Consider the following 24,862-nt stretch of genomic DNA (forward strand, 5'->3'; position numbering starts at 1 on the left):
AAAATATATATCTCTCTGGCTTCAATCTTAGTCATTAGATATAAGGCCAACTTGCAAGTAAGCCCAATACTGATACTGGGCCATATATTCACCAAGCAACTGAGAGAGGCAATTCACTTCCATACTACTGTACAGGAGCAGGCTGTCACCAAAGGTATTAAAGGAAGTTCTTAAATACAGAACTCATGAGAGATTTCCACTTCAAAAATAGAATGAGTTAGAGAGACTGGATTTTCTTGCCTACCATAAACAGCCAGAACACTGAGAAGAAAAATCTCATGAAACAATGATTTACATCATTGGGCAATAGGTAGTGCAAGACTATGATCCCTAAGAGAAGGGGTACTAACTGGGTGAGCCCTCCCAATCGCCCTAGCTACTTGGAGGCAATTTCCAGCCACAGAGTAGGGAGCAGAAACCCAAGCGTTATCCAGCAGTCTCCATGGGTTGAGGAGACAGAGATGAGGGAAGTCAAGGTAGCAAGAATTAATGGGGCAGAATATCACAGAAGGAGGACACCTAGAAAGAGAGAGGGGTACAGGAGCCCTTTTTACCTAGACAAAAACCATGAATCAAAGATCCACAGAGCTCAGTAAAGGCCCACACAGAAGAAACATAAAAAAAATCATGGCAAGGAAATCATAATCAAACTGCTAAAAACAGATAAGAGAAAAATCTTATCAGCAGCTTAAAAAAAAAAAAAAAAGACATAGTATGAAGAGTAATGAAGAATAACAGCATACTTCATGGCAAAAACTATGCATGCCAGAAGAGAATGGATCAATATCTTTAAAGTATTCAAAGAAAAAACTTTCAGTTTTTAATCCTAATAAAATTAGCTCTCAAAGAGGAAGTCAAAATAAACACTTCTTTCATTTGGCAAAACCAACCACAACAGAGCTTGTGCAGCAGACCTGCACTACAAAAAATGTTATGGGAAGTTTTTCAGGCCAAGGAAAAATGATACCAGATGGAAATCTGAATGTATACAAAGAAATGAAGAGCATCAGAGATGTTTAATTTGTGGCCAAATAAAAAAGATACTGTTTCATCATTTTAAAATTTACTTTAAAATATCTGACTTTTCAAAGTAAAAATAAATATTATAAGGCTTAAATCATGTAGAAGATATGTGAAAATAACAGCAAAATGGATAGCAAAATGGTATGTTATTATTATTTGAAGGTAGTTCAAAATATATACCTGTGTATTAAGGTATATATTCAAATACTATAGGAACCACTGAAAAATTATTTGAAGGTTACCCTAGAATAACCACTAAAAATATATAGAGAGATACAGTTTAAAAGTCAATAGTGGAGATAAAATGGAACCATTTTAAAAGAGTTATCATCCAAAAGAAGAAAAGGGCAAAAGGGAAGAAAAAACAGACAAAACAAATGAAAAACAAGAAGACAGATTTAAACTCAATCATCTTAATAACTGCACTAAATGTAAATGGTATAAACATCTCAATTAAAAGGCAAGAATTGTCAGATCAAATTAAAAATTATGACTAAATTACATGCTATCAACAAGAAATGTACTTTAAGTGAAAAGACACAGGCAAATTAAAATAAAAAGATAGAAAAAGATATACCATACAAATGTTAGTAATTAAAAAAACTACTAGAGGCAACATAAATATCAAAGATTTCAGAACATGGAATTATCGGGGATAAAAAGGGATATTTCATAATGAAATGAAAAACAGACAAACACATTTAGAGTTGGAGACATCAACATTTCTCTCAGTAATTATTAGAACAAGTACACAGAAAATCAGCACAAGCAGGACAGAAGATATAAACAACATTATCAACTGACTTGACCTAAGTGACATCTATGCAACACGCCACCAAGCAACTTAGTAAATGCACATTGTTTTAGAATGTGTCATGGAATCTTCATGAAAACAGACCAAATCTTGGGCCATTAAACAAGGTGCGATAATTTTAATAGGGTGAAAAACACTCCAAGTATGCTCTCTGACCATCAGGAAATTAAACTTGAAGTCAATAACAGAAAGACATCTGGGATATCCCTCAAATATTTGGAAATTAAACAACAAACTTATAAATAATTCACAAAATTAAAAAAATTGTTAAGATGTCATTTCTCTCCAAACGGATCTAAGATTCAATGCAGTGCTACTCAAAAAAGCCCAGAAGGTTCTTTAAGAGAAACTGACAAGCTGATTCTAAAGTTTATACAGAAAAGCAAAGGAATTAGAATAGCCAAAACAATTTTGAAAAAGAATAATAAAGTCAGAGAACATTTTAAAATGAATGAATAACAGCACACTGTTATTCAGTATCATTTCAAGGCAGTATAAATCTACTATAGTCAAGACTGTGTGATGTTTGAGTAAGAATAGATACATAGATTAATGGGACAGAATAGAATCAATATATAGGCACATACATATACGGGTCAATTAATTTTTAACAAATGTGCCAAGATAATTCAAAGAGAAAGAATTGTCTGTTCACCAAATAGTCCAGAAATAACTAGATATTGGTAGGCCTACTCCCCCAGATGAACCCTGACCTTTACCTCACACCATAAGCAAAAATAGCATAGTGCAAGTGCTAAAACTGAATGAGAAAGCAGACTGCTTCAGGAGCCAAACTGGGGACCTAATGTTTACATACTCCAGATTGTTTGGGATTTGACAAATTAAATCCAAAGGGGATTTACAATATGCTTTCAGTGTTCTATTGATAAAACAAAATGGAAAGTGACATGAATGCCAGTACAACTATTCAAAGTTGTTTTATATACAATTTTAAATTACCCATTAGGAAACAAACTTACATCAAAACAGACCAAACTTTGGACCATTACAAATGACACCAACAAATAAAGTAATCAAATGTTCAGAACCTAAACAGTTGACCAACTAAAATATACAGACAAAATAACAACATGGCAAGTGCTTTCAAATTATCACAATTAATCCACATCATTTCAGAGACGAGGAAAAAGAAGTTCAGGAAGCTATAACTTGTTTTTATACATAACTGCAGTCAGGGGTAAGAACTGAGGCATCTTGGTTGAATTCAAGGTATGCAGAGATTAGGTAACATTTTCCCATTCTTAGAAAAAATAATTATGATTGGGACCTGTTTTCCTCTTCCGGGTTTTGACATCGACAATCACAGCCCTGTTTTTCTCAGTAAAGTGCTTCAAGATGATCACATTATGTGGTTCATTGGCATTATCCATATAAACACAGCGGGTTCCCACACAAAGGACCTAGAACATAACAGAGATACAGAAAAGGCAACTCAATAGCACATTAAAACAGGGAAGTGCATTTAGGTAGATATAAGTCCAGTCTCTTTTGCTTGGGCCTCTGACTTCAACAAACACTGAAAGTTAGGTTTCTATAATCTCTAATTCTGCAGTCTGGTAAAGGTCTAATGTAGAACTGGTTTAAGTGTTCACTGGATAAAATCATTTTTCATAGTCCTCTGTCCCATCAGTTGAGAGATGACAAAATAAGAAAACAGATCAAGATGAATGCCAAAGTGGAAAACAATTGTACTTTAAGTTTCTTTGTAGCTTAATATTTAGTAGTTACCTATTACTCAAAGTCACCTACTAAAATAATTTAAAGACAATAATTAATAAAATGAGGCAAATAGCTAACTTATTAAAAACACAAGTTTTTAATAATCTTGGAAATATAACAGAATAGTCAAAGCAAAATATAACTGAAGAAAAAAACTTTGAAAGATATATGCTATAGAGTTGTTGATGTATGTAATAAAGATTAGAAGAGGTGACCAGGCCTTCAGAGTAATGTACCTGGGGGAAGCCAACCAGCACAAGCAGGGTGAAGATGTTGGTATGCTTCAGCTGGAAAGGCAGCTGCTTGATGCAGTGGTCTGTGAAGGCGGCAATGACGTCACGCCACAGTGGGGCACTGTTAAGTGACCGCAGGATCTCTGCCATGGAGCACGCCCAGTCCAAGCCCACCCGGCTGGAAGGCAAGAGCTCCATTAGACAGCAATGCACAGGTTCCAAACTCAACTCATCAGAGCTTACTACACAAGTTAGCCCCTGAGTCAAGCTGAAGAGCCATTCATTAATTAGCTTTAAAACTACAGGAATGTTTTTCATATAATGGTGAGTGGAAGGAAAAAAAAAAGATCCCTTACTTACATACTCAGTCTATAACTATGATTAAGTCACACACGTGTGTGTGCACTCATATTCACACAAAAAAGCTTGGAAGGATGTATATTATAATATCAGACGCATTAAGATGGTATAAGCCAGAGCGATTTTTTTTCCTTTGTTTCTGTTTTCCAAATCAGTATTTGATTAAGTCATTTTTATAATGAAAATAGACATATTTTTCTTCAGTCTTGAGACTTACATCTATTATTCTCAGGAAAAAACAAACATATATATATATATATATATGTGTATATATATCACCACTGACCACATATTATACTATCAGCTCAGACTGCACAGCTGTATCAATATGGGCTTTAAGCACAGTTGTAATGTTGCCTGACAGCATTGCTAATAAAACATTGTATTCTCACAGCAATTCCCAGACGATGGCATTGAAGCACAATGAAATTAATTAGCCAGACCTCTGATTCAAAGAAATGTACACCAAGGTGAGTAAAGTGGGGTCACTACCTGTCTAGACACACAGCTCCCAGGCTGAAGAGCAGATGGGTGGTCTTCCAGCCATCTGGCACGACGGAATTGTCCCCGGCAGCAAACAGGTTGTGTTTGGCTGAAAGGACCTTGATCACTGCAGCATCTACCTCTGCCGGCAAAAGGCGGATGATTAACTGGCCGAGAAGACCCAGGGTGAGGTGGTATGTTTCGTTCAGGTGGCCTGCATTTGAGATGACAACCTGAAACATGAGTGGGAGGACGCGCTCCAGGTCTTTCAGGGGGACTGTGGGATCCTGCCAACAGAGGGAGAAAGATCTGTTCAATACAAACTCAGGGAATCACACCAGGTAAACACTGTCTCCTTTATGTATTATTTACAAGTGACTAGTAGTGCCAAAGGAGTTATGCAGTGGCTTCCACAAATGCCATATGTACAATCAGTTGTAAATTAACATTCTCAGGCATCACCTCAAAAATCTTGAAAACTTTACCCTGAAAAATAAACTCATTTTTTTCTCCCAAGCTTTGCACTGAAAAAGAATTCAAATAATTTCGAATTACACAAAAGTTAAAGTTCTACCTTCTTTTAGTGCTCAGGAGATAACAAGTGTTAACAGTCTGACAAGCAATCTTTCAATCCGTTATACATATTTACATATAAAACATGTAAAATAAATTAAAAGTAATTTTTTTCTTTGAATACTGCCCTGCAACTTGCTTTTCCCCATTTGTATAACAGCTGCTTCCTAAGTCAATAAAAACAGAACTCTCGGCAACCAATGGAAGGCTGCACACAATCGCATTTTATAGTTAAAACGTAATTCATGCCCAGTGGTTGGATACTTCCTTTGTTTTCAATTGTCATTATTATAAACACTACTTAGGTAAATAGTCTAATAATATACCTTTTTATTCTTGAACATTTAGAATTTTTGAATTGTTATCTCTGTGATTCTCACAGGTATTAAATCTATAATATGAAAACCAGAAGTTCTTGAAGATAAAAATTGTCAAAAAGGCATCCCACTGGAGGGGCAGCTTGGCGTGGGATGCCAAAGTCCAACAAGAATGAGGAAAATGTCCATACAGAGGCCTGGTCCCATATGGTGTGTGAGAATCTGAGCAGGTGAGAAGCATTTCCATGCAGCACCGTGGAAAGAGAGCATGGGTGGGGTGAGGAAGGCACCCACACAGGTAAATGGTCAGGTACGGGGAGTCAGAACTTGCTTTGAGTGGGCTGAGGTGAGGGCATCTGAAATAATGTTCATTATCACTTCTTACTTGGGTAATGCAAATCAAACCCACAAAGAGCTATCATCTCACCCTGTGAGACTGGCTTACATCAAAAAGACTGCTATCAACAAGTGTTGGTGAGGATATGAAGAAAAAGGAACTCTTTTACACTGCTGGAGGGTATGTAAACTGGTGCAACCATTTGGAAAGCAGTATGAAACCTACTCAAAAAACTAAAAATAGAACTACCATATGACCCACAATCTTTTGGGTAACTATCTGAAGAATATGAACTTGTCAACTTGAACACCTATAAGCTCCTCCACAATGTTCACTGTAGCATTATTTACAATAGCTAAGAAGTGGAAGTAAAATAAGTACCCACTGACAGATGACTGGATAAATATTCTGTTATAAGGAAAGATGAAATTTTGTGATTTGCAGCAAAAAGGAAGGCGCTCAAGAGAATTTCATGCAAAGCAAAATTACAAAGAAAGACAAATATTGGATGATATCACCTACATATGCAATATAAGGAAACAAAGCAAATGAACAGGTAAAACAAAATAAAACTAAACCAGTGTACATTGATAACAGAACTGAGGTTACCAAAGTTTGTGAAGCAGGTTGTGGGTGGGAGCAAGGACAGAAGGAATATAATAGATGGTAATAGATGTTTTGTTTTAGTTGTTTTACCTTTTTCTTTAAAAAAAAAATAGTAACAATTTGTAATTTATAATCTATTCCCAGGGATACACAGATGACTTATTAACAGTTGGTTTCAGTATATGACTTTCTAAAACCAATTTTTTCCCTGGGCATAATACCACCCTTTCTTTTGAAAAGAAAATGCCATTTTTCTCTTACCAATTTTAAGGGAGGTAACATGGCTGCTAGTAACCCCAAAATCCTCTTCTGGGAACACTCAGCAAATAGCTGCTCAGGGCTTGGAATGACTGCCTTTTCCTTAATGAGCTTCTGGGAAGACGCTTCAGAATTTTCAGCATCTGAGTTAAAACACCAAACATTTAGGTTTTGTCAGACCTATTCATGTAAAAAGAGGCAAGTAAACCACTGTCCCTGTGCCACTGAAGAATAAGCTGAGATTTTGAAAGGTGATGCTAATCACGTCCCCTTCTCAAGGAGGCCTACCCCACCACCTCTCCCATTCCCTTTGTTCTCCCCATTCTTGACCCTGCTCTTAATGTACACTGTTATCGATACTTACTGTTTATTGTCTCGCCTCTAGATTTTTTATTTGATTTTATTTTTTTAGTGATGTATCCCAAGCATCTGGATACATAGCAGGTTCCAGATCAAGTAAATCAATAAATAATGAATAGACTGCATGTGAATCAGGATGCTAATCCACAGGGAAGTCAGAAGAGAGTAGATTTTGATGACTTAGACTGATGTGAAGGGTCAGACTGTCTTCTGGAACTTAAATTACACACATTGCAGAGACGGACATTAGAATATTTTGAAAGATGGACCCACGAATATGGCAGAATGGCAGGAGTACACCCCTGCTCCAGCACAGAATGGGCACATAGGAAAGATTCTGTCTCCCTGGGTTGCTAGAAGGAGGCAGCTGAGGTTTGCTGCCAGTGTCTTCAGCCCACAGCACCCCTATCTATCTCATGCTATCCCCACCAGTCTTCCTAAAACACAGCTCCAAATTTGCCCTGACATCTTCACCCAGGCATCTGAGGCCCTCCATGGTAGCACGCCATAGTACCTCTTCAGTTTCACCTTCCAGTGCTGAACCCCTACAAAGAAGTTCCCTATAAAGGGACTTCTCTGCATTCATTTGGGGGTTTCCCACTCTGGGGCCTAAATGGTCTTCCCCACAGCCAATCCTTGTTGCTTTTTCCACCATGGATGTCCTTCTGCATAGCAGATCCTTGCACATTTCCCTATAGCCCTTCCTTAAAAATCGATTATACAATTTGTTCCACATAACCCCACAGGATACCAATTGCCATTAACATCCACTTATACCTTTCTTCAGAACAGAATCACATTTCATCCCAAATTGCAGTTTGAGGTATACCTCTGTCTTAAACTCTCCCAGTCAGTGAGCTCCATGAAAGCTGAACCATGTGTCTATCAAACTGACTTGGGACCTGTTTCATCCCCACCCATTTCACCCCCAGGATTTAGCACAGTGCTTGACACATAAAAAGCACTCAGTGAAGGAGTGGCTAAATAAGATAGAAAAGCAGCCAAAGTGAAGAAAGATGACTTTGAAGTGTTATCAGCATCATCTGATATAGACTGGAAAACTATGAACTCTTGGCTGCTAGCCAGTTTTAAATTATGATTGGTGAAGGAAACTCTATGGGGACTACACCCAAGGGGGTGGGGGGAAGCAAATACTGTTTAAAGATGAACAATGATGTAAAAAAATAAAAAAATTAATATAAAAAAATACAAAATACAAAAAAAGATAACTAAATTATGTGCAACAGCCCATTGGGGATAGGTATTTGTGCATTTTTAAGATGAAAGAGATCAAGGCAATGGGGTTTAAGAGTCTTCACCTGGAAGTCCTGTGGGTGTGCTAGCATTTGCAGAGGAGTCTGAAGTTTGAGTCTGGCATGAAGGATCCTTTGTGAGCGATACACCTTCATCTGTCTTATTTTTCTGTTTGTGATCTAAAGGTCTGACTTCCTTATGAACATCACTCTTTCCCTAAAAAGTAAAAGAATTAGGGTATTACATAACAAATTTACTTATTAGTATAATAGTTTTTTTAATCGTTAGCTAATCAGTCTTCACAGATTAAAATCCATACTCTTAAGATAATAATCACCACATCTCATCCTTGCAACATCTTCCACCTACCTTTGTCAGCACCTGCAGTCATATAAGCAATGGCTCCATTACCACCTCCAATACATTCTATCAGCTTTCAGAAGCAAAGTATAAAAAGTTCTCTTGGGAGAAAGAGAAATACCAGGGTATGGATTTCCTTCTAGCAAACCAACCTGACTTACACTTTTGAGAATTTCATTTTGGCAAGGAGAGGGCCTTTCTGAAGTGAGGGGTGCATTGCCTGAGCTGAGAGAGTTCGCTGATCTCAAAAGTCTGGCCCAGCCTGTCAGTGTGACAGCTCACAGCCTGTATTTCCTATGGAGTCACTCAGTGCACCCAAAAGTCACCTGCAGTCCCTCAGCCCCCAGAGTGCTTCCCTCCTATTGTTATTCAGGCTTATATCTAGGATATAGGCATGTAGGGAAGTTTTCTGTGCATGATGGAGGTACCCAGCCCCTAGACACCTGGGAAGGCCAGGACATTGGGAGTCAAAGGTGGAATGTTGTACAACACCAAACATCCAGGAGAAGATCCTGACATCTTCTAGAGGCAGCTAACTTCTCCTCCTCTCTCTAGATACTGTGATTTCAGCATCAATCTTACCCTCAAATTCCTTCAAAGAAAAAAGTGATTGTAAGACCATCCTAAAAGGAGACTGCGACTGGGAGGGCTATTTGCCTTGTTAAACATCTACCTTCTGAAAAGACCTCTGACACCAAACTCTCTGTAACTAATGTGGTATTTTGTAAAGACAATTAGTTCTGCCTAATCACTTTAGTCTTGACTTTGCCCCTGTTATCACAGGACTCCAAAGCTTTTAACCATATAACTTGCAGTTGTATCCTACAGCACCTAAGGGACACTGATTACTGGTCTGAGGCCATGCTACACACAATCGATGTGCACCGATGGTGTCTCTGGCTAAGGCTGGTTACTCAGTTGTTTGAAACAAACAAACAAAAAAAAAAGTATCTCTAATACCTGGAGGAAAGGAAGGAGGGAAAATCTCTTAAAAGGGTCTGGCATTGGCTAGAAATATGTAAGAGTCAAAAACAAGTGATTCGTATTTAGGTCCCAAGTAGGAGATGATCCATAATGCCACACAGTGAGGGCATTATGGTTCTATTGTGTGACCAGTGGTGGAAACTGCAACTTTGCTAGAGGACTATGAGACAGACCCAGAAGCAGGATACCCTGGGTGAGACCAGCTGCTGATGGGAAGGGAATCCAAAAGGTGGGCACATTTCAGGAATAAAAATAATGCCCTATGAGCTATGTGTAAACTACATGTCTCCTTGGTAAATAGTAAACATTGTGTATCACCTATATGTTGGCTGAATATAAAAGTAGCCACATATATTAAGTGTTCACCATGGGCCAAGAATTAATCTTGTCCAATCCTTATATATATCACAAGGAGGCAGGTTAACAGGAGAAATTAACAAGGATATGGAACTTATTGTGAACACTTTTAAGTACTTTCCATATATTAACTCAATGTGTGTAATGTGCGTAACTTCTCACAACAACCCTACGGAACAGGTATTATAATTATCACCCCTGTTTTACAGATGAAAAAATTAAAACAAAGACACTGCAGTAATGTGCCCAAGGTCTGACAGGGCAGGGATCTAAACCCAGGTAATCGGGTCAAGTTTGTGCTCTTAACCTCTCTGCTCTGATCTCTCATGTGAGTGGCTCTCTGAAGGTCAACTTGTGATTCTGCACGTAAAGAATTGTTATTTACATTGCAGAGCACAAAAGGGCCTGTGTCTGACAGCGTCTCAGCAGGCCGGATGGCTTTCTTCTCTGGTTGCTCCTCTGATGTTCGGGTGGACACAGTGACAGGTGCAGCCTGCTTTTCTGGGGCAGAGTCACCATCTGGCAATATACCAAGAAGAGCAAGAGCTTTCAGACCTACATGGGAAACATGAGAATGGTTAAAAGCTTTGTAACAAGGGTTATTTCCTCTAAATCTCATCAATCTGCCACTGTATGGAAATATGGCTGAGTTTTCCCCAAACCAAATGGAAGAGTACTCAATACCAATCTTCCTTGCTTTCTACATCTCCTGATCTCAGACAGTGCAAGTTTGGATAGTGCGGGCTACCTGTACTTTATCAACAACAGAAGACAAAAGACACAACAGGATTGTCTATATAGAAAACGACAAACATTAAAATTTTGCAGTAGCCCCACATAATTAGATTTCTGACCTCTGTCGCAAAGTGATAACAAAATAGCTCTGATGCACAGGTATTATCCACCTGCTACCAAGTATAAGTCTCAAACTGTCTCAAAAGTTTAACATCCAAATTATTTCCTTTGTAGCATCCCTTAGTAAAGTCAAAATCATCTAGATATTTTGGTAGCCAAACTAATAACTAATAACTGTATTCTCATCTAGAATACAGTTGTGTGGCAGAAGGAGATTTGTATATTAGCTTTTTTTTTTTAAAGATTTATTTATTTTTGCATACAAGAGCTGGGGTACAGGCCAGAGAAGCAGGGGGTGAGAGGATTCACCAGAGACAGAGTGGGTAACAGAACAGGCAGATTGACTGAAATACACTGCTGAGAGGAGCATCGGTTGAGTCAGGAGAGGTTTGCTGCACCACAAGGGTTGCTCCCTGGCCGGTGGGGGATCGAACTCCTGCTGCAGAGGCTGTGGCTTGCTTCACAGTGTGGTGCTTAACCCCTTGCGCCACCAGGGAGGCCCTGTATATTAGCTTTTAAAAAGGGTTGGATTCCTCCAGCAAAATTAAGTCTGGTAGATTCAAATACTAAATACTCTATCCACAGACATCAAGAGTTTTAAAGATTTTATTTGCAACTCCTTGCAAATATTTTAGAGAAAACTAAGTGCTATTTTAGTGCCAACTTTTTTTTTTTTTTTTTTTTTTTGATGTATTGTGAACTTAAAATGAAAGAGGCCTGTAAGCTGAGCACAGTACTCTGCTTCTGTGGGAGTTTTTCCTTCACAAGCAGCTGACCAATGGTTTGGTTTCTGTACCTGAGGGCAAATTACCTTTTCCCTGGTGAGCCTTCATCAGACAGTCCCCAGCAAGCTGCATACACTGGCTCCGAAGGGCGGCGGCACTGCTACGGGCCTGGGGATCCAGCTTCTCACCATCCACTTCCTCTGAGCTGGCCAGGTGGGCACTGTAGAGAGCCAGGGCAGCAAAGAGCAGCCAGGCATAGTTATGGATGTAGGGCTGGATGAGGATCTGCTGGTCACTGAGGTGAATGGTCACCATCGGATGGGCCGTCATGCTGTGAGTAGGCAAATGCCTGCAAAAAGCAAGGCATTTTTAAGGGCTACAAGCCTTAGCAAGGTTCCAAAAAGGAGCATCTGTATGCTCACGACTTAGCATTCATTACCTCTAAGGCCGTGGTAATTGAAAATTTACATAGGTATGGGCCATCTCGCCAGAAAATTAAACAAACCCTGTACATACCATTTCCGGACTTCCCAACCCCCAGAAGATGCTCTATGAAAACTGGGCTTAGTAAAATTTCTTATTGTGAAATTTTGCAGGATGTGTAACAGCATTTTGATAATGTGAGAAAATGCCTATAATTTTTAGAGATAAATATGAGGTATTTAAGTAGAAAATGATTTAAAATACTTTAACAAATGAAAAAAGAAAAGGAAAAAATTAAAACTTTCCTAATTATAGAATGTGACTAACAGGTATAGGGGAATTCACTGTACTAATTTCTTTACTTGTGGGAATGTTTAAAATTGTTTTAATAAAAACTTTTTTTAAAGTAAGAAGACCCCTTTGAAAGGAAAGGAATACACGGAGAAAAGGCTCTAGGAATTGAGGTCTGAGACATACTCAAAGGAATACTTCTTTGCTGCATAGCATCCATAGCAGAGATCAAAGTCCTCACACACATTGCAATTTATCCTCCGACCTATGATGAAACCCTTGCAGTGACCACAGGTAAACTCCATGTTCACCAGCTCATGGTCATTCTCGTGGCCCTCAGGCTTTACCCCACCTAGGGGAGAAAATAGCAGTGTGAGGTGGATTGGACAAAGGGCTCTTGATTAGTTTCCAAACCCAAACTTATGCCAGCACCAAGTCTATTCCCAATTAATTGCTCAGGACCATCATCTTCTAGAGACCAGGTCCTTCTACCCTGATAGCTCTGGGCATATGAAGATAATCTTAGCACACAACTTCCTAGCAATGGTACCATGGACTGATCTTCCTTTTCCAATGTGATCAAACAGATAACCAATTCCCATCATGACCACTATCTGCAGAAACAAGTCTGCATGCAAATTTGCAGGCTGTCTCCCACGACCTCCTCTGACAAATGTTAAGCACTCATTTGGGTATTGCTGTCATTGAGGAGTGACTAGGTTTTTGCTTACTTTCTCATGCTACAGATAAAAACTGACTTCATAACCCCAGAAAGAATGTTAGACACACAAAAGACTGAGTGCTCCTTCTCATGCTAAACCCAGGGGCTCTGAGGCCTGTCAGAGACCCTACTAACCTCTCTTCATGTCTGACCTATTTCTATTCCCACTCCCACTAAAATAGTGCAGGTACTGCTCCCTCTGTCACAACTGTGACTGATGTCCTGGAGGAAACTCTTATACAGGCAGAATCATTTTTCCTCAGTATCTGACCATGTTGATACCATGCTTGGAAAGCCTTCTCCTCTGTCTACAAGGTCAAATTCTTCTGGGTCCTGCCTCCCTCAGTCCATCACAGCAGGCAGACACTAGAGCATCTGTTCCTCACTCCTCTGTCCCTGGACTTGATATATTCCCTGGATGGTGATGTATTCTCTACTATTTCCTTTGTATTACTCACTTCTAACTTTCTCCAAAGACCAATTCATATCCCACCTCTTCCACAAGTCTTTTCTGCAACAGCAACTGGTAATGTTTCTTAATTTTTTCAGACTAATCTGTACCAGTCACCTAAGCGTGTAGATTCTCATACTGGAATACACATTTTGTGGGTACATCCAGTCTCCTGTTAGACTATAAATACTTCAGGGGGTTTTATCTTTTATGATTGCACCATGTACTCAGAGAACAATCAACTGTCACTACTGTGGATCTGTTTCACTTCAGCATCTACAAGTCAAGAGTATTCAAGTATTTCTGAAATTCGTTTTGTATGTATATGTGTATTTTACTACTTGTAAACACCATATTCAGAGGGAAAAACAATTTCCTGAAAATTCAACTGAATATACATTCATGATTCTGAGTGTTTATCAAGCACCTAGAGCCAGCACAACAGAAGATGGCATCATGTCATAAACAGAGCTCTGTTATTTAGTTGGGGCAATAAGGTTCATATTTGCTATCAGGTCAGAGAATACCACTGGGCATTTCCATTTAGTAAAATACGAATTTAAGAAGGGACAAAGCACAGAAAATAAAAAGGATTTTTAGGTATGGCATACTAGACCATGAAATTTACCTAGGAAGCAAGTTCTGCAGAGATCCATGTCACTGCACTGCAGGCACCGGTAGCGATGCCAAGGGGCAATCTCATCACATCCATCACAAGAGATGTCCACATTTAACTGGTTACAGTAGCGAGCAATAAACATGTGCATCTGTAAGGTGAGACAGACACAATTAACCAACAGACTTTCTTGTGTAGCTACTATTCATTAATTAGTCCATTCTTTAATAGGTACTTGAGATATTCTAGGCATTGTACTAGATACTAGGGTGAGAAGATGAAGAAGCTGAGTCAGGAATTCCTTCAAACAGTTGACACCATATAGTATGATGACATGGGCTTTAACTAGCAAATTCAGGAGGCTTAGAGAACACAGAAGAGGTGGTGTTTACAGACCCAGGAAACACTGCAGAAGGAGCATTGTTTCCTGGTACTTTGAAAGAAAAGCTTTCTGGGAAGATAGAAAAGGCATTATTTCATGAGAATAAGTTGTATTACTTCATGTAGTACATGAAGACTACAGTACAATTTGTCTTTATGTCTGGAAATAAGGGAATAAATCACTAAGTCACAAAGCAGTAGATGAGTACAAATGTGCCAAGTCACCCTACCACTAAAGAATGGTTCCCAGTAAGATATTAACATACAAGAAAGAAAAATCTGCAAAGGCCGAGTTGGTGTGCTCCATCCAAGTCCCATAAAGTGCTGTATGAGCAAAGTAATTGGCACATAGTCAGCATGAAATGTTAAGAAAATTAATGACTCTTAAGAAGCAGATGCCTGGCACAACGTGGTGACAGATAAATACTAATGTGGAGATGGGCATGGCCAGCTATCTGAGCCTTGCCTTTACACATTTGAGTCAGGTGACTGATTCCGTGTATATATGGCTGCCTCCATGCTCGCCAGGCAACCTTCTAACTGAAATCTGTTTTCCTACAGTGGGACACTTGCAACCAGAGCCTTCAGCAATTCTATTTCTCATTGCAGGTTAATAAATTAACATCTAATGATATACTTCAACCTCACGAGTTCTTTTTTGTGAGTCTAGTTCTATAAGAGGGAGCCACACTCTGAGTGAGGTCAAGTCAGGACTCAGGATCCCTTGGGTTAAGGACTAGACTCAGTGACAGCCCTCTTGGAAGAGAGAGCTAGCCCCAAACTCCTAACAAATCACTTCAGATTATGCTAGTTGAGAGGTCTTACTTTCCTCTGCTTCTCTGGATCTTCCTGGGCTATTTTTTCATACCAGTCCTCAAACATGCCATCCTGACACTCATCCATCCATTCTGAATTCTGCTTGGCATCAGCAAGCTCATCTTCTTCACTCCATTGGCTGAAAGGACATAAAGGGAGAAAAAAGTATGCCTCTACAAATAATCAAAGAAAGCAGTGGTTAGCAGACTGTGTTCATGGGGCATATTTAAACTGAGTGGAAGAGGTCACTTTTGTTTTTAAAATACCAAGATTTGCCAGATGCTTGATAGATACATGTCAATAAAAAGAGAACAGTCCATTGAAAATAGCAAACCATGCTGGGTGAAGAATACAGCTTGAAAGGTTGTACCACAGCATAATTCCACTTGACAACCACTGGTGGTGAACCTACTGTGTGCCAGCACCAGGGCCAAATAAAATGGTTTTTTTAGAAGTCAGAATTGGAAATGCTCAGTACACCCTAGTGGAATCAGTATGAGAAGGGAGTCAGGAAACCCTGTGGCTTTGACTCTTATTAGATGCTATTAAGACCTCGACACAGTGCTCTGCCCTGGTCCTCCATTTCTGCATTTCAAATAAAGGGTTTTAGGTAGATAATTTCCTGGGCTCCTTTAATATACAAAATGATAAATTCCCATTATTTCAAAGTACAGCTTGTTTTAGCAAGCAGAATTACAAACAGAAAAGGATTTGCTCACCAGCAAATACAAATCTTTACCAACCAACAAATACACATTCATTCATACACTCCAATAAACTGATTTTAGGCCTATTCATACTCAGTTCTGAGTTGGGTGCCATGAGCGCCTGGTAATGAAGGGTGAGGCCCCATCCCCAAGGATGCCTGCACGTGCAGGCAAAGCTTAAAACAGCAAGCAGAATCATAACTGCAGAACCAGCACACTGAAGCCCCCACCCCTTATCCCCTGCTGTGGCTCTGCTCTGCCCAGAGTCCTCTGCCAGCAGGGCAATGGCTATGGGTTAGTAAATAAGTAGACAACTTTAATTCTATCTCTTTCTCCAGAATATTTCTTCTGGAGTTGATTCACTTATTTCCTAATTGTCTTCTCTTAACTTGTACTTTTCTTTTCCCATTCTCTTTTCCTTTCTTTGCTACATCCATGGGTGGGTAATGGGCCAGTTGAATCGCACAGGAAGGAGACACTAAAAAAAAAAACCTGCATAGTTTTTTTTTTCTTATACCTTAAGTTCTTATAATGTATAAGAGGTTATTTTGGCCTAAAGGCCAAAATCACACATACATGTAACAAAAACAGAAAAAGATTCTCCAATTCAACAAACTACACTAGTATATCCAAAAATACAAAGGATCCTCATCCTTCAAGTTTACAAAATCACCATCACCACACACCAGACATGGTAGCAATTTCAATATAGAACTCATCTATTCTTTACAAGAATCTTTTGAGGTAGGTACCATTACTATCTCCAGCTCTAAAAATGAGGAAACAGAGACACAGAGGGATTAAATAACTTGCCTGAGGCATCTAGTTAGTATGTGGCAAAGTCAGGCTATTACACTGAGAGGCCAGCTCCAGAACCCATGCCCTGACCCCACAAGCTGTATCTCTGTATCTTTTTTTTTTTAAGATTTATTTTTTATTTAAGTATACAAGATCTGGGGTATAGGCCAGAATGGGGGGAGGTGGTGAGTATACCTCTGTATCTTTTAGTGGACTTTAGGAAGTACAGAAATCAGGATTGTATTCTTACCTGATCACACTGTCATAGACACTTATATTCTCCTGTGACATTTTCATGAGGAGTTCTGGTAACTGAATGTCAACAAAGAAGGTGAGATCACTGGGTTCCCAGCCCATGTCCAAAAGATGTAGCACAGCAGTCTGAACACAGGACAGAGCAGGCAGCAAGGACCTAAAGAGGCAGAAGTTATCAAACCTGCCCATCACCAAGGGAGACAACAAAAACAAGTGGAAAGCAAAAGGGAACTCTAGACTGCTGGTTTGGGCTCGCTGCTATCTCCTTTTAAATCTCATACTCCATGGGCCTCCCCGGTGCGCAGCGGTTGAGCGCTGGGTTGCGAAGCTGCCCGCGGCCTCTGCGGTGCCGGTTCGATCCCCGGCTGCTCCCCGGCCACCAGAGGAGGGCCCCACATGGCGCGCAGACCTCTCCTGCCGCCCGCTGCTCCCCTCAGCAGTGTGCTTCAGTCCTTCTGCCTGCTCTGCTCCCTGCTCTGGCTCTGGTGAATTCTCTCACCCTCCCGCGCTTCTGACTGTACCCAGTGCATGTATAAACAAACAAATAAAATAAATAAATAAATAAAACATGCCTCTATTAAAAAAAAAAAAAAATCTCATACTCCAGACAGACCCTCTTCAAGGGACAGCTTAAGCAAAATAATCCTAAAAGCATGAAGTAAGGTTTCCTGGAGCAAAAATCACCTCCTGGTAAACAGCTATATCCAATTAGTGAAGGTCATGCCATTTAAGACTTACAGGAAGACCTTTTGATTTAAGGTTTATGTCTAAACCACTTACTAAAGAAGCAAATGGGGAATAGTTTTATACTCAAGTTTTAAAACTGCACATAATAATTCAAAAACGGAAGTTCACAAATCTTAGATAAACTATTACCCAGCCCCTTTACAAAAATGTACATACCCTATAGAAAAAGGGCTGGGGAAAATTATATTAATAAGTTAACATTAGCAATTAGTTCTAAATGGTAGATGAGAGATTATTTTTATTTTATTCTTTGTACTTTTCTATACTTGTATTGTTAAGCATGTATTTCTTTTATAATGAGAATAAACAAATTTTTTTCTAGGAATCACAGTTATTCAGTACCTGTCATTTATGCTACTAAATCCTTTGATTGCTTTGACCAAAAACAGAACCAGTTGATAGTAAGTATCTCGAATTTCCTTGTGTAGCTCTGCACCACAGCCTTCCAAGTGTCCAAAATAACTAGAAACAGAAAATCACCAACTCAATGCCAGAACATCATTCACTTAACAATCACCATTCCTTACCTGATAAAGAAGCAAGCTGCATGAAGTGACAAAGGAACTTATGTAAATACAAATATAATAATGTCAGAAAGTAACAAACAAAATAGCAGTGAATCCATCTGCCTGGGTCAAGTGGGTTGTCTATCAAGAGTACAGAGATGACATTTATCTTTCTTTGTTAGTGTAAGAACAGCCCCTCTCACCACTATTTGAGTGCCAGACATTTTGTTAAGTTATTTTTCACAAATTACCTCTTTTAATCTTCTCACACAGGCATGTCCTCTCAACCCTCTAACCCCCTCCATTGAAGACTTTAATACCAAGGTCACTGTCTTTTCTACCTTTATCCTTGTTGCTTTGGAGATTTCAAGATCCATAGAAATGAGACCCCACCCAGTTCTTCTGTCCCTGAATGCCCTCTGCCATCTGTACCATTCATGATTTTCTTCTCTATCCCCTTAGCCATCTCAGTCTGATTGTCACATTGTAATGACCCCATGTTGAGTATGAATATTCCTTTCTTTCATTTATTGTAATTGTCACAGGCAGTACCACTGAAATCCTGACTTCAGAGCATCTTACTCTGACCATGACCTCTCACCCATCTCACCTCCTCTAGGACTCCCGCAACAGCCTTTTCCATCTCAATGAGTCCCAACTCTTGTCACTGCCTCGTGTTCACTGTCTAGTACTCCCACCGTGCTTTCTCTTTGCTCCATGCTCAGCTCAGGCTCCAGGGCCCATCACCATAATCATACCTTAGCAAGCACCAATTCCCTTGCCACCATCTTCCTCCATGAACTTGCTTGAGAAATCTTATATCTATATCAAAATAGCTGAGTATTGCTGGAGGAAATACCATACAACCAACTTGACTAGCATTACTTTAAATCCAAAATCATAATTCTCAAATAGGCATGCAAAATTGTCAGGCAAGTTACCAGACTGGCTTTCTCAATTTTCACCACTTCACCATTTTAAGCCTTCCTGCCTCTCCTGAAACTGCTCACTACCCCTTCCTAAACCTTCATTTTTAGTTAATAGCAATCCTCATGTTTTATTTTTAAGACGTAGAAATGACCACACAGAATCCTTATCTTTGCCCTATCTCATCTACCATCCAACTTGTATCTCTACTCACCTGTGTCTCCTCCTGCTACTATAGATAGTCTCCCTGATTGTGTTTTGGCTTTTTTAATCCATCATCATGATATCATACAAAGTAGTTTCACTGCCCTAAAAACCCGCTCTGTCACTCTATTTCATCACCCTGATTTTTTTCAAAGGCCCAACTCTCCTGCTGCTACAATTGTTCCCTCTCTTCCTACATCAAGTTTTCCTCATCATTGACTCTTGCTACTGGCAGACAAACACGCTCAGTAGCTCTTAAAAACCCTCAGGATCCCACATCCCATTCCAATTACTGCCCTATTTCTCTGCTCCCCGCAAGGCCAAATTTCTTGAAGTAATTATAGTCTTTCTCTACATTTTATTATCACCCACCTCCCCCACACATACCATTCTCTTCTCAATTCAGCTGAATCAAGCTTTTGACCCCATGTCTAGTATGACTATTCCTTTCTTTCATTTATCCGCTACACCTGATCTATCAATGCTGACAATTCTGCCTCCAAAATATATCCTGAATCTCATCCTTTTCTTTTCATCTCTAATGCTCTTTATTCTCTGGTCCCCACCATCTCTGCCTAGATTACTCCAACAGCCTCCTAACTGCTTTTCTTGTTTCTACTCTTTCACAGAGCAGTCAGTGATCATCTATAAATGTAAATCATATGCTGCCAAGTTCTATATGATACGGGTCCTGCCCTATTTTCTGACTTTACCTCTTCCTGCACCCCCTCTTACTCAGACACACTTCTTTGGGTTAATCCTCCATCCAAGGACCTTCGTGCTGTTCCTTCTACCTTCAGTACTCTTCCCTGTGATCTTAGCTCTTCTTTTACCTGTCATCTCCTCAGCCTTTCTTGACTGACCACCCAAAATAGGTCACTCTGTATGAAATCATCACATAGCAATATCACTGTCTGATATTTTTAATTTATTTTTTATTGTCTGTCCGCAAAAGAATAAAACTCCAACAGATCGCAGATCCTGTCTGCCTTGTCTGCTATGTACACAACACCTAGAATAATGTCTGACATTGTCAACATTTGAAAAATATTTATTGAGTGGCTGTTAGAACAACCGTGAGGTACTTACATTAACAACATTATTGTAAATGAACGTTAAATTTAGCTCACAGCATCCAGAAACCAAATGATAACTGTGTTATGTAGAATATAATTCTCATTGTCTGGTATAACAGAGTTGGTAAGTTCATCAGAAAGAATAAACCATATGTTCTTGGTACTTACTGAAAGAACAGAACCCATTTTTCCTTTGGATAAAAGAATGAATTAACCAGAAATGTAAATTTGTATCTCACAGGGAAATGAGGGAGGTATTGATTAGAGACCATTAGATTTCTTTCAACAATCTCTTTCTGTCTTCCTTGCAGATTTGTAATCTGTACTTACTTAGTAAACTCTTTCTGGCAGGTCAGAAGTTCCAGCAGGAAAAGTATATAAGACGGGTGGAAGCAGTGAGGCTGTCCAAGGGATTCTGAACAATACTGAATTATTCTCAGGGCTTCAAGGATGCTCTGGGCTTGGGCTTTCTTCAGGGAAAGGACCTTTATAACACTGGAGACACAACTCAAGTCAGGAACACCCAGAAAACTCTTGAGCTCTGAGACAAAAAAAAAAATATACCCTCCACCCAAGTTCTGATGCCATGTAATATAAAAATGATATATATTGTTGTGAGGTATTCAAAATATCATTCGGAAAGGACAGCAGTGCCTGTCCTGAAAGTAGTAACTTTCAGTCATTGATCAGCAGTATTACCAATCAGTCCACACCACATACTCAGAAGCCCACTAACCAATATTAAAAATTAATTAATTAAAAAGGAATTCTGGGCCTCCCTGGTGGCGCAAAGGGTTAAGTCTCAGCACTATGAAGCTATCACAGCCACTGCAGCACAAGTTCGATCCCCAGCCAGGGAGGTGACACACGCCTCCCCACCCCACTCCACCCCACACCTCTGGTCTATACCTCAGCTCTTGTATGCATAAATAAAATAAATCTAAAAAAAAAAAAGGTATTCTTATATCTTTACCTCCTTATAGAGACAAAATCTTAATTCTTAGGACAATACCTCCATATATGTAGGCCCATTGACAAATAATTTTGTCAGAAAACATCAAATACTAAATTTCTCCCAGGGTTAAAATAAGACAAATTATTAAGGGGTATCTACCAACGGAAATTTTTCTTTTTTTTTAAATCTTAAAAGTACATTATAGGGCCTCCCTCATGGCTCAAGGGGTTGAGCACCACACTATGAAGCAATCCACAGCCTCTGTAGCACAAGTTCGATCCCAGGCCGGCCAGAGAGAAACCCACATGGCAAGGCAGAACTCTCCTGTCTCGCCCACTGCTCCCCTCAGCAGTGTATTTCCATCAGTCTGCCTGTTCTGTTCACCACTCTGTCTCTGGTGAATCCTCTCACCACCCCCCCCACATCTCTGGCTTGTACCCCAGCTCTTACACGCATAAATAAATAAATCTTTGCTTTAAAAAAAAAGTACATTATAGTGACATAATTTACATAATATAATGTACAAATATTAAATTTAAATATTTTCTTTTAAATCACAGATTTTTTTTCTTTAGACATTCTCAAATAAGTCTTGATTATCCTTCATGTACTGTTGCTCATTTTTATATGAACTTCGTCTTTGAACAGACTGTCTACCTAAAGTCTGAAAAAAGGAAATACTAGGAAAGTAATGCCTGTTAGGCTCACCTCTCATGCAAGAGTGACTGATCTTTAATGAATTCCATCACATCCTTTAGCACTGGGTATTTCTCTTTTACTGTGGGCACTGGTCTGGCTTCCTCCATGGATCGGAAGGAGAGAAGCCTGAGTCGCCCTCGGCTGAAGGGAGGCCGCCGAGTGGGTGTAGAAGGTGACGAGGGCTCTTCAGTGGTGGCAGAGGACACTTCCGTGGCAGGAGGGCTAAGGCTGGGTGGCAGATTTTGCTGGACATCCAAGCCAGGACTCCTGTTTCCAGAGGGATCTGCTTCTGTGGGAGATCCTGAGGCTTGGAAATGCTCTTCCACCACAGAGCTTGTCCTCTGGCGTTTGTCAAGTGGCTGCAGGTGATCAGTTTCATCTGTAGTCAATGACTTCTCACAGCTTTCTTTTGAACTTATACTTTTTTTCGGCAAAAATTTTAGTAATAGAAGACTTTTCTGAATACATTCTTTTGCTAAATTGAAAAAGCAAGAAAGATAATGGGGAAAATGTCAAAATTACACTTTAATGCCTACTTTCAGAGAGGAAAATAATTTACTTACATTTACAACTTAGGACGAGAAATAGTTCTACTAATATAGTGATATACACATATACCACAGAATCAAATTTTATTTCAATCCATAAACCAAGATTTCTTCAGCATAGTCAGCACACTTTAAAAAAGGTTTAACTGCTAGCATGATCCCTTCCAGCTCCATCCATGCTGCTGCAAATTGCATGAGTTTATCTTTTTTGATTGCTGAGTAATATTCCATTGTGTATATGTACCACATCATCTTCTTGATCCAGTCATCTATTTTTGGGCATTTGCATTGTTTCCATAGCTTAGCTATTGTAAATAGTGCTCCTATAAACATAGGGGTGCAGATGCCCTTTTAAATTAATGATTCTGTGTCCTTTGGGTAAATACCTAGGAGTGGAATTGCTCAGTGATTTCACTGAAAGAAAAAGAAAAATCCCATATGGTCTCACTCATAGCAGGAATTTAGAAAACCAAAATAAGGGACCAGGAAAAAGACTAATTATAATCAAGTAAAAATCAAAATGGACAAGCAACTATAAACCAGAGACACACTAAGGGGTGGGGGTAGAGGAGGAGGGATTTGGGTCAAAATAAGGGGGGGTGGGAATTGTATGGGGAACATAAATAAGATGAAAATGCACACATTGTGCAAAAATGAAAAATGATGTAAAAAATATATAAAGCAAAATAAAATAAAAAAGGTTTAACTGGGGTGATTTTCAAACATACAGTCCTCACTCAGCTTCGAGTTATCAAACCAAGGCCATCTTGTTTCATCCCCAACCATCCCCTAGATTATCTACATGCAGATCCCAGGAAACATGTTATTTCATCAGTTAAAACTTCAGCATATTTCTCTAAAAAAAAAAAGTTTTAAAAATAATATAACCATGATAGCATTTAAAAATTAACAGTAATTTCCTTAATTTCGTTGAATATTCAATGAGCACACTTTAAAAACAAAGACAGCTCAAAAATCACCTGATGGCCTCCTAAGAGAATTAGAAAGATGTCCCATCCGGATGAAGTCAATGAACAATTATTCCTCTCTGGAATTTTTTCTCTTTGTGATAGATAGTTAAAAACTACATTTGTTGCCTTTGTTACATTTCATAGAGCAGTACAGTTTTAACTAAAATAATCTAGAAGACGTTTTCTATGAAATGACACAAAAGGCCCAGGAATGACAGCTGAAGTCGGCACACTCACCCAGGATCTCAGGGTTCGCCTCTGATGCTTCCGACACGTGTTTTTCTTCTGCCTCATTCCCCAGGCTCACCAGGGACTTCTGCTTCATCTCTAGCTGGGGGGAGGATTTGAACCACATATTATATTGTCCATACAGTGCAGCAAGAACAGCCATAGCAAACTACTTCCAAAGCACACAGCGCTGAGATCATGGAGACCATTACATTATAGTTATTGCCCAGCTAGTGAGGACACAGGACTGAGCTGCTTTTTTTTGTCTTAGGCACAATCCAGGCTTTGAAGCTGTGAAAAACTAGCTTTCTTTTCAACTGTGTGTTATTTGGGAGGAGTCTGTACCCATGAACTAATTGTTTAAAAGATTCTTGAATATTGATACTGGAGGGGTTCTTATCTAAAGGTGACACACAGATAAAGAAGCTGAACTCTAGAAAAATAAAGGGTTTTGGGGCCTCCCTGGTGGCACAGGAGTTAAAGACAGCGCTATCAAGCTGTTGCCAGCCACTGTAGCACGAGTTTGATTCCCCAGACAAACAGGGAGGAGACCCACATGGCGCAGCAGACCTCTCCTGTCTCATCTGCTGCTCCCCTCAGCAGTGTATTTCAGTAGATCTGCCTGTTCTGCTCCCCACTCTGTCTCTGTTGAATTCTCTCACCACCCCTACCCCCGCCCCTCACACCTCTGGCCTACACCACGGCTCTTGTATGCATAAATAAATAAATCTGAAAAAAAAAGAAAAAGAAAGGGTTTTGTTAGGGTCACACACCTATTTGCTCCACAAACTGGACCAGAATTTGATTTTTTTTCTACCCTGAGAGGGACACTGAGCCTGCCAGGCAAAGAATGGTGCCTTTGTCCAGGCAATGACAATATCTTACTGAGATATCTTGCCTTTT

General features: G+C 39.5%; 1 protein-coding gene across 4 annotated transcripts in view; it reads right to left on the reverse strand.

Annotated features, from left to right (window-relative positions):
- ZZEF1 (zinc finger ZZ-type and EF-hand domain containing 1) overlaps positions 1-24,862 on the reverse strand; it is a 111,270-nt gene that overhangs the window by 21,371 nt on the left and 65,037 nt on the right. For 3 of the 4 annotated variants that reach the window (XM_037494384.2, XM_037494385.2, XM_054689048.1), the window contains 15 exons: positions 23,969-24,062; positions 22,222-22,687; positions 20,889-21,053; positions 18,188-18,307; positions 17,094-17,255; positions 15,348-15,477; positions 14,154-14,292; positions 12,540-12,705; positions 11,726-11,988; positions 10,445-10,614; positions 8,424-8,574; positions 6,748-6,887; positions 4,663-4,940; positions 3,814-3,988; positions 3,126-3,258 (listed from right to left, as the gene is read on the reverse strand). In XM_037494384.2, the coding sequence (XP_037350281.1) occupies positions 3,126-3,258; positions 3,814-3,988; positions 4,663-4,940; positions 6,748-6,887; positions 8,424-8,574; positions 10,445-10,614; positions 11,726-11,988; positions 12,540-12,705; positions 14,154-14,292; positions 15,348-15,477; positions 17,094-17,255; positions 18,188-18,307; positions 20,889-21,053; positions 22,222-22,687; positions 23,969-24,062 (2,752 nt within the window). The remainder of the gene's footprint in view (positions 1-3,125; positions 3,259-3,813; positions 3,989-4,662; positions 4,941-6,747; positions 6,888-8,423; positions 8,575-10,444; positions 10,615-11,725; positions 11,989-12,539; positions 12,706-14,153; positions 14,293-15,347; positions 15,478-17,093; positions 17,256-18,187; positions 18,308-20,888; positions 21,054-22,221; positions 22,688-23,968; positions 24,063-24,862) is intronic. The other variant, XM_037494386.2, reaches the window with a different exon arrangement.

This window comes from Talpa occidentalis, unplaced genomic scaffold, assembly GCF_014898055.3.
Source record: "Talpa occidentalis isolate TD23 unplaced genomic scaffold, MPIMG_talOcc4v2.1 talOcc4.7, whole genome shotgun sequence".
In the NCBI taxonomy this organism is placed as follows: Eukaryota; Metazoa; Chordata; class Mammalia; order Eulipotyphla; family Talpidae; genus Talpa; species Talpa occidentalis.